Here is a 10491-nt window from a genome sequence, read left to right on the forward strand (position 1 = left end):
GCCGGCCTGGGAGAATTAATTTCAGTTTGCCCACCCCTCTCCCTGGAACCCCCTAAAACCCGGACTAAAAATTTGATTAAAAATCCCCTTAGGTTGCGTTTTGACCACCTCTCGTGATTAAAAAATCCCTCATAGAGGTGGGCCCTCGTTAATGCTGTGGGCCAGACCTGCGAGAGAGGGGACTCTCGCAGGGCATGGAAGTCAGCCGCTGAATACATCACGGGCACACAGTGACCTCCAAAGCAACCCTATATGCCTACAAAGCCCTGTCTATTATCAAGTTCAGTTCTTTTAGCTGGTGCTCTGGAATGGCCACATTCTGGGAGCAGAAGAGTTGCTGAACCTGGGTTCCAGCTAAACAGCCGTCTTTCTCTCGAAGCCGCAAAGTGGCCTCTCTGGCTCCTTTCCAGGACTGTGATTGAGGGAAAAGATGATACATTTTTGATACAAGATCCTAACTCTATCATCTGCTAAATAGCTGTATGGTATACATATTCCTAACACACTTATGAATCCTAGTTACAGGTAGTCCTCATTCAGCAGCTATTCAAAGTTATTACAGTGCTGAATGAGGAAGCTTGTGACAGGTCCTCATAGTAGCAGCATTCCTGAAGGTCACATGATAACAAGTCAGGTGCTTGGCAGCTGGCTTGCAATTATAACATTGTAGCATCCTTTGCAGTCCTCACTGTTGGCTTCCAATGAGCAAAGTCAGTGGAGAAGCCAGCAGGCGGTCACAATGGCAATCATGTGATATTACTCCTAATGACCATGCAGGATAAATCTTAACAACAGCAACCGGAACTGCCATCATAAGTCAGTGCACATGCATCACACTGCACTTTATAGTAGTGCATCCAGCAACAGAGTTCTTTGTCCCAATTAGCCATTGGTAATTGAGGATCACCTGTACATATCTTTCAAAAACAGTGCCAGGGTAGGAAAATTAAGTGTTTCTGTTATGGAAATCTCATAATGAATAGCGCGTATATTTGGTGTAGGGAGAAGACTCCATATAAAGAAGCAACAGAGCTGAGTCATAGCTTACCTTGCAGAAAAAAATGTTTTAATTAATTAAAGTAAAATGCCTCCCTAGTCTCACACTAAAGGCTCATCTGGAGAAGGAAGGAAGGAAAAGCGGGGAATGGTCAAGAAGGGATAAGAGATAGGCGAAACAACAAAAATATAAAAAGAATGAGAGATAAACACGGGGGGGGGGGGGAAATTGAGCCAAACATTCAGATAGAGGAAAGCTAGTGAAAATGACAAAATGTGTATAGTGCAGCATTTAACAAATGCAAGAATGTAGATTCATAAGAACATGAATGAAGCTAGGAGAAGTTCAGGTCTGCTGTTGGAAAATACACCTAATTTACTGTTCTAAAATATTTACAAAGTGTTAATTTAAAAATATTTTCACAGGAACAAAAAAATTTTAAAAAAGTCTCCCTTCAGGTGCAAAGCAAAAATGGCTAAATTGAGTATTTAATTCTAGATGGGACACAAAAGATTCAGGGTGTTGCTTTTGTCAACAGATGAGAGGCAAGTTGTTGTCCTGACTAAATTATGTTCTGGAGAAGTTTGAATAAGCAAGTCCATGATTTATGGAGCCTCCTGAAATTCAGGTTTCGGACAGTGTTCTTCGTGTTAGTAAAGAGTAATAGCTGCTGATTGTAGAATGGGAAGAATAGAGTCACACAAAATAGAAGTTGGGAGGAAGGGTGAAAATGGGAGAACTCTGATAAATACCATTCCCCTCTTAGTAAAATTGTATTTTGTTGTTGAAATCATTTTATTCTGTACAATGATATGTCAATCATTACTGAAGTTTAAAGTAGATATAACATAACAGAAATATTGAAACAGTTGAAATGCTGTGAATGCTTTTACTTGAATGTTGAAGTAGATTGTGAAAAAATTGCTGCCCAGTTCCTTCTTTTGTTTTTTAAATGGAATACAGGAACTTGTGATCAGTCACTTAGCGATTAAAATTACAAACAGATGTCTCCCTGGGTATAGTTATGACCTGGATTTGAAATTTTGACAGATGGGGGAGGGGAGGGAGAAAGAGGAGAGACTGCAGTCACGTGACCACTTTGGACCCTGGGCAACTGGCCACATTTATGCCTGTTAGCAGCATCCCAGTCACATGACTGTGTTTTACAATTGATTTACTGAAAACTAGCATAAATCTCCAGTTTTTGGCAAAACCACAACTATAGTGAACCATTGATTTGTTTAACAACCATGGGGATTCACTTAATGACCACTGTTAAAAATATTGTAAAAATTGATTGATCATGTGAGTGACCCAATTTGTGATTGTTACAACTTATAACTATGATGGCAGGAACCATTATGTAACCCAAAGACTACCTGTATGTCTGTGATTGATTTAAGGAAACTTGCAAACTGTTTATCAAAGCGATATAATCTTATGAGGGTGAAGGTTCATTCTCTGAGCTTGTGGGTTGGTTTCCAAATGTTTCGTTACCATACTAGGTAACATCTTCAGCCGAGTTTAGGGAATGTCAGTGTCAGTGTTCTTCTGTTGACAAGGGCTTTGTGTAGTCAGTAGGTCTTGTGATGGGTCAGGTGTGGGTGTATCAAGTGAGGGTCTTGTAAGACACATTCACACCTAACTCACCACAAGACCCATCACAAGAAGATGTTACCTAGCCTGGTAACGAAATGTTCGGAAACCAACCCACAACCTTGGAGAATGAACCTGCACCCTCATCCTACACCCGAGCTACAGATATTTGTCACTATTGCAAATATAATCTTCTATTACTGGGACTCAATCTACAGACATGTATAAATCTGCAGGTTTACTCTCTCTAGATGCTGGAGCATCACTTGCTGACCGAGAAGCTAGCTTGGAGCTAATAAAATTGGATATATCCCGCACATTTCCATCCCTTTATATTTTTCAGAAGGTAACATTTATTGATTGTGCTTTGAGATTAGACTGCTTTTAAAATAATGTTTGCTAAAAGCAAGAATTCTGTCCTTGGAAGACTTTTTTGTTATGGTTTAATGCAGTCGATAAGTTCCATCTCCATTAAGATGGGCTTAACAAGATAAAGATAGTTATAAAATCTGTACAATTTGCATATATTATAAACTCTCTTGCAAGCTAAAGTATGGCAGAAAGGTTGACGTTTGGATTTCTGTAGAATTGCAGCTGTTGTGTGTTGAGCTTTTTAAAAGCCTATACAAAAAAAACCAACAACAACGTAAGCAAATTACAAATTGTTTGGGAACACAACATCTGTGTTGTATTCTTCAATCAAAATACACTTGAGGGGGATTTACATTTTCATTTTCAAAATTGTGTGAAGGAAAGAATTCAACCCCAGTGTGCACATGTTATAAAACCATTTTTAAAAGCATATTTCTCTTTTGTTTGTACATAATGTAGTGTTCTAGTACTGTTATTATGTGTCTCAAAATGTAGGTACTACAGTTCCATCTCTTTATTACAGAGTAATAAATAAAATAGTAGGTTCCTCTGATTAATGTCTCCTTGTGAAATTGAAGCTGCTTAATGTTGTACAGTAGTGTTTCCCAACCTTGAAAACATTAAGTGTGTGGACTTCAGCTCAACACAATCCTTAGCAATGGTTGTTTTGTAATTGAAGTCTACACACCTTAAAGTGTGTCCTGCAACTAGTCTGGGAACAAGGCTGGCATATTTTGCTTAGGCAGAAGGTAGTTTTGAGCCTCAGTATTTCCCTTCCAACCTGCACTTGGAAACAAACATTTATCAATATGAAAGCTCATTTCCCCTCCCTGTTTGGATTACAGAATGCTAAAACATAACCTTTGGATTTGAAACCTTCTTTATTTCATTGTTACTAAAATGTACCGTATGACTGCATCACCCTTATTAAATTGCAGATTATTTCAATCGTGTTTATTGTTTGTAATCATCATTGCCTTGTCCTAAATTAGGTATGTCAGAAAAGAATGGACATATTAGATTTCCTCTTTTTAATAAAGCTGCTTTTTAAATGCAATAGCCTTCCAATGAAAATTATAATGATAAGAGAACAGATTATTGAACGTATTATCCCGGACCACTAGTTCTAATGACCTAATGTAATTCATAGTATTGATTACAATTGTAAGTACCTGGAGGCTACTAGGATTGAGCAGGTGGATAAATTGCCTGAATTAATGGGTAAATTAGCTCCATAGGGAATAAATTTTGTTATCGCGCAAAAGAATCCTTCTTCACATAGATGCTAATCAAGCTTCTGACAGTAGCTTTTTCAGACACGCCTTACCTATAATCAACTGCTCTGGTTAGCATCCACATTTATATTAATTGAATTTTTTGGACATTTTCATGTAGAATATATTGTATTCATGGATCTGTCTAGGCAGGAATACAAGTTTTAGAAAATGGAGTGTCCTATCACAAAAGTGAACTATAAAACATTCCTGTATTTGTTCAGGTTGAAGCTAGTATGTTTTTTTCTTGAAAAATAACAGCTATTCAAGATCATTAATTCATATGCATAAGACTTGGTAGTCAGGTCTTATAAAGGGGAGTTTTTAGAAGTGATTTTAATGACACAAGTGCTGTGTGACAAAAAGTTGGTATTAAAAGTTACATAATATGTACAAATTTTAGTTTATATTCTATCTGGTGCAGAATTTTTTCTGGATTTAAAATTACCTTTATCATATGTCTCCATTTTTAAATTTCAGTTTTTAACCTTTACTTTTTTGATCTACTGTTTCCATTTTAGGGTGGCCCTTATCATGACCTCTTGCACAGTGTCTTGGGAGCATATACATGTTACAGACCTGATGTAGGATACGTAAGTATTCATATAGTGTTGTCAATCTTTCAACAACAGTGACAATAATAAAGAAGAATGTGGAAAAGAAAGCAAAGGTAGTACCTATAATAATCAATGTTCTTGGTGCAAATCTGGAGCACAACTTGAATACCATGGGCATTGACAAAAATCACCCGTCAGCCAGTTGCAAAAGGCAGGTTTACTTGGAACAGCTTACAGTACGTCCTGTGACTATATTTTTAATGTCATCAAACAACATGTTCCTATCCCAAATCCCTGGGAAGGATTTGATAGGTGGATGAAAATGCCAAAACCAATCTAAACATTTGGCTAACTGTGCAACCAACTATAATAATGATAATAAGGTATTAAATTTGTATGCTTTCCAACTCTCAACAGCCCTGGTTATTTCACAACTATAAAATAGAAATTACAATAAAATAAAAGCTTCCTTAATTTATTATGTTAATATATATGATTATTGATATGATTATAAATGTATGCTTTATAAACTGAGTCAGTTACCACAAACTTAGCCTTTTGACCCCAAAAGGGAAAATGTGTTCTCCCACACTTAGTTTCCATAGTTTAAACTCAATTCCATTGCAATCTAGGGAATTTTGGGAGTTGAAGTCCACTCCCCTTAAAGTTGCTGAATTTGAGAAACTGGTGCAACTGTTCTGCTGCAAGATATTTCATTTCAAAAGGTGAACTTCCTAATGCTGTAACTCTTTATATATTTGCTAGGAATATAGAACAGATATTCCTAGCAAAAATAAATATCTCGAGATATCCAGAGATATCCTAGATATATTTAAAGATACTTCTCGGTAAACATGCACAGGATTGCATTAGTTTAGGGCAGGGGTAGGCAACCCAAAACACTCAGAGAGCCACTTGGACCCGTTTCCCACCGAAAACAAAACACTGGGAGCCGCAAAACCCTTTTGATATCTAAAATGAAGATAACACTGCATATATCCTTTTTTACCTTTTATATATATGTGTGTGTCTGTCTGTCTGTCTGTCTGTCTGTGTCTATGTTTGTGTGTGTATATATAAAATAAAGGTAAAAAGATATATGCAGAGTTATCTTCATTTTAGATGTCAAAAGGGTCTCTCTCTGTCTCTCTCTTTCTCTTTCCTTTTTTCTTTTTTCTTTTTCTCTCTTTCCTTTCCCCCTTTCTTTATCTTTCTCTCTCTTTCCCTCTTTCCTCTTTTTCTCTTTCTCTGTCTCTCTTTCTCTTTCCCTCTTTCCTCTTTCCTTTCTCTTTCCTCTCTCTTTCTCTTCTTTCCTCTCTCTCTTTTCTCAATCTTTTTTCTCTTTCCTCTTTTTCTCTTTCCCCCTTTTTCTTTCTCTTTCCTCTCTCTCTCTCTCTTTCCTCTCCCTTTCTCTCTCTCTTTCCTCTCCCCCCTTTCCTCTCCCTTTCTCTCTCTTTTCTTTCCTCTTTTTCTCTTTCTCTTTCCTCTTTTTCTCTTTCTTTCCTCTCCTTTTTCTCTTTCCTTTCTCTCTTTCCTCTAACTTTCTCTTTCTCTGTTTCTTTCTCTTTCCTCTTTCTTCCTCTTTCCTTTAACTTTCTCTCTCTCTTTCCTCTCTCTTTCCTCTTTCTTCCTCTTTCCTTTAACTTTCTCTCTTTCCTCTTTCTTTCTCTGTCTCTGTCCCTCTCTTTCCTCTCTCTTTCTCTCTTTCTCTTCCCTCTAACTTTCTCTTTCCTCTCTTTCTCTGTCTCTCTCTTTCCCCTCTTTCTCTTTCCCCTTTCTCTTTCCCTCTCTTTCCTCTCTCTTTCTCTTTCCTCTTTCTCTCTTTCCTCTTTCTCTTTCCTTTCTCCTCTCTCTTTCTCTCTTTCTCTTTCCTCTTTCCACTCTTTCTCTTTCCCTCTCTTTCCTCTCTCTTTCTCTTCTCTTTCTCTTTCCTTTTTTCTTTCCTCTTTTTCTCTCTTTCCTCTCCCCTTTCTTTCTTTCTCTCTTTCTTTCCCTCTTTCCCTCTCTTTCTCTGTCTCTTTCTCTTTCCCTCTTTCCTTTCTCTTTCCTCTTTCTCTCTTTCTCTTCCTTTCCTCTTTCTCTCTTTCCCTCCATCTCCCTCCAGGTTAGGAGAGAGAGAGAATGAAAGGCAGACGGCGCCGAACGGGCGGGGAAGGGGAGCAGGAGCAGAACGGGAGGCAGCAGCTCCTGGCCGCCGCCCCCATCGCCTCCTCAGCCGAACGGGCGGGCATGGGGAGCAGGACGGGAGGCAGTGCCTCCCGGCCGCTGTCCCCATCGCCTCCTGACCGAACGGGTGGGGATGGGGAGCAGGACAGGAGGCAGCACCTCCCGGCCGCCGTCCCCATCGCCTCCTCAGCCGAACGGGTGGGGAGGGGGAGCAGGACGGGAGGCAGCAGCTCCCGGCCGCCGCCCCATCACCTCCTCAGCCGAATGGGCGGGCATGGGGAGCAGGACGGGAGGCAGCGCCTCCCGGCCGCCGCCCCCATCGCCTCCTGAGCCGAACGGGCGGGCATGGGGAGCAGGATGGGAGGGAGTGCCTCCCGGACGCCGTCCCCATCGCCTCCTCAGCGGAACGGGCGGGGATGGGGAGCAGGACGGGAGGCAGTGCCTCCTGGCCGCCGCCCCCATCGCCGCCTCAGCCGAACGGGTGGGCATGGGGAGCAGGACGGGAGGCAGCGCCTCCCGGCCGCCACCCCATCGCCTCAGCCGAACGGGTGGGGAGGGGGAGCAGGACGGGAGGCAGCAGGTCCCGGCCGCCGCCCCCATCGCCGCCTCAGCCGAACGGGCGGGCATTGGGGAGCAGGACGGGAGGCAGCGGCTCCCGGCCGCTGCCCTCACCCCATCGCCTCAGCCGAACGGGTGGGGAGGGGGAGCAGGACGGGAGGCAGCAGCTCCCGGCCGCCGCCCCCATCGCTGCCTCAGCCGAACGGGCGGGCATTGGGGAGCAGGACGGGAGGCAGCGGCTCCCGGCCGCTGCCCTCACCGCATCCTCAGCCGAACGGCCGGGGAGGGGGAGCAAGGCGGGAGGTAGCGGCTCCACCGGCGGCCCCTGCAGCATCGTCGGGGTCCCTGCCCCCGGCCTGGCCGCCACCCCTGCTGCATCCTCAGCCACTTTGCCGTCGCAAGAGGAGGGCGCCAAGGCCGGGTGCACCATGGGCGGCCGCACCGGCAACAAGGAGTGCTCCCGCAGGGACGAGGGGGGTCCTGATCGCTGCCAGCCCCACAGCCCTCGCAGCCCAAGGTCTCCTCCTGCAGCACCGAGGGCGGCGGCGGTTCCCCAAAAGTGGCCGAGGAAGGCGCCACCGGTGGGGCCGAGGTGGGGCTGGGCGGCGGAGAGCCCTGCGGCAGCCAGGCAAGCTTCATGCCTGACTGCCGTCCGGCCCGGCCTAGAGAGACATGTGGCTTGCTTGGCTTCCCGGGGAGCGATGCCCCCGCCGGCCGCCGGCCCAGCCATGATTGTTGCCCGGCCCGGCCTGGGGAGACATGTGGCCTGCTCAGCTTCCCGGGGAGCGATGCCCCTGCCGGCCGCCGGCCCAGCCATGATTGCCGCCCAGCCCGGCCTGGGGAGACATGTGGCCTGCTCAGCTTCCCGAGGAGTGATGCCCCTGCCGGCCGCCGCCCCAGCCATGACTGCGGCCCGGCCTGGGGAGACATGTGGCTTGCTCGGCTTCCCGGGGAGCGATGCCCCTGCCGGCCGCCGCCCCAGCCATTACTGCCGCCCGGCTCGGGGAGACACGTGGCTGGCTCGGCTGCCCAGGCAGCGGCCCGGGGACGGCCCAGGAAGCGATGCCCCAGCTGAGACTGGAACAAGTAAGCCGGGGGGAACGCCACCTGCCCCACAGCCGTTTCGCAGCAGTGCTCCATGGAATCAGAGCCCCCTCCCTCCCCCCGCCACTGACCCTCTGTCTCCGGCTCTGCTGCTGCTTGGCCAACGGTCGCGCTGGCTGGGCATCGGAGGGGCTGCTCTCGGGACCACGGTTTGCGGGAGGGCTGGCCCACTCAGTGGAGGCTCGGGCAGGCTGCTCCCAGCAGGGATCTTGGGGCTTTCCCGCACGGCTCCCCAGCCATGTGCGCCTCAGATGGGGCCAGCCTGGGAAAGGGACTCTCTGGCCGCCCTTCTCCCAGGGGGTGGGGCACCTGGGCGCAGGGCCAATCAGGAGCCCTGCGAGGGGGCAAGTCCACATGAGAGAGAGGGGGGGGAAGTGCAAGTGCCTCTCTCTCTCTTTCCTTGCCTCTCTGTGAAAATGGCAGAGGAGGCTCTGGAGCCGCAGGGGATGGCTCAAAGAGCCGCATGCGGCTCCGGAGCCGCAGGTTGCCGACCCGTGGTTTAGGGTGACACTTTCTCTAGACAAATGGAAAGTAGAAAGAAATTGCTGAGAATCATTGCATGTGTAGAATGTGTATTCATTCACCCACATACATTTTCCTTCCATTCTTCTATACTTGCTTAGAAACATTTGCAAATTTTAGCTATCTAAAGTAAAATATTGAGCATCTTTACCTCACAATGGACATTTTTTTCTATATGCTTAATCACTGTTATTTTTAGACTTAATTATAATTCATCAAGTAAATTAATGGAAAAAAAGTAGCAAATCTGGTTCAGAATAAGGTGCCAACTTATTTTCATAATTTGGTAATATCCTAGTTTTCAAAAATACTGTTGCATAAAAATGAGTCTTTTACCTGTTTGTGTTTTAAAGGTCCAGGGAATGTCTTTCATTGCTGCGGTTCTCATACTTAATCTGGATGAGGCAGATGCTTTTATTGCCTTTGCAAACCTTTTGAACAAGCCATGCCAGCTAGCCTTTTTTCGTGTGGATCATAGCATGGTATGTGACCATATTAATACTTTAATTTATTTTCTTCTTACTGCCAATGTACATGTGACAATAGCAATAGCACTTAGACTTATATATTGCTTCACAGTCCTTTACAGCCCTCTCTGAGCGCTTTACAGAGTCAGCCTATTGCCCCCAACAATCTGGGTTCTCATTTTACTGACCTCAGAAAGATGGAAATCTGAGTCAGCCTTGAGCCGGTGAGACTTGAATTGCCGAACTGCAGGCAGTTGACAAGTCAGCAGAATTAGCCTGCAATACTGCATTCTAACCATTGTGCCACCACGGCTCATGTCGATCAGGGGTCTTCAAACTTGGCCCTTTTATGACTTGTGGACTTCAACTCCCAGAATTCCTCAGCCAGACATGCTGGCTGAGGAATTCTGGGAGTTGAAGTCCATAAAAGGGTCAAGTTTGACGACCCCTGATGTAGATGTTTCTATTGAAGTCAGTGGTATTCCTAGTCTTCTAAACCTCCAAGCTTTGTATACATCCTTATAGCTCACAGGTATTTGCACCTAAGGAACTGTACTAGCAGCAAATACATCAGTAGAATGTGTTGTCCCTTTGCAGAACTGTTGTATTTTTCAGTATTTACACATTCTATTTTCAGTTCCTCCAGTTTTCTGTGATGTAATAGTAATCCCTGTAGTCATTTTATTATTATTATTATTATTATTAATTGCATTTATATCCCGCCCTTCTCCTTTCGGACTCAGGGCGGCTGACAAATGATAAAAAGCTAACATATTACACCTAGTTAAAATTTAATTAAAACGAAATATTTGAGAATGTCCAATTTAAAAGTAATTAAAACCCCTATAAAATCCCCTAGGCCAGTCCCGCTTGCTGGA

General features: G+C 44.9%; 1 protein-coding gene across 1 annotated transcript in view; it reads left to right on the plus strand.

The window, feature by feature from the left end:
- The window catches only part of TBC1D12 (TBC1 domain family member 12), a 62333-nt gene that overhangs the window by 45901 nt on the left and 5941 nt on the right, over positions 1 to 10491 (plus strand). The window contains exons 9-11 of the mRNA XM_029285417.1: positions 2845 to 2939; positions 4761 to 4832; positions 9500 to 9628. Coding sequence (XP_029141250.1) covers positions 2845 to 2939; positions 4761 to 4832; positions 9500 to 9628 — 296 coding nt within the window. The remainder of the gene's footprint in view (positions 1 to 2844; positions 2940 to 4760; positions 4833 to 9499; positions 9629 to 10491) is intronic.

Source organism: Protobothrops mucrosquamatus, unplaced genomic scaffold (assembly GCF_001527695.2).
Source record: "Protobothrops mucrosquamatus isolate PMUCROS unplaced genomic scaffold, P.Mucros_1.0 scaffold1644, whole genome shotgun sequence".
NCBI lineage: Eukaryota > Metazoa > Chordata > Lepidosauria > Squamata > Viperidae > Protobothrops > Protobothrops mucrosquamatus.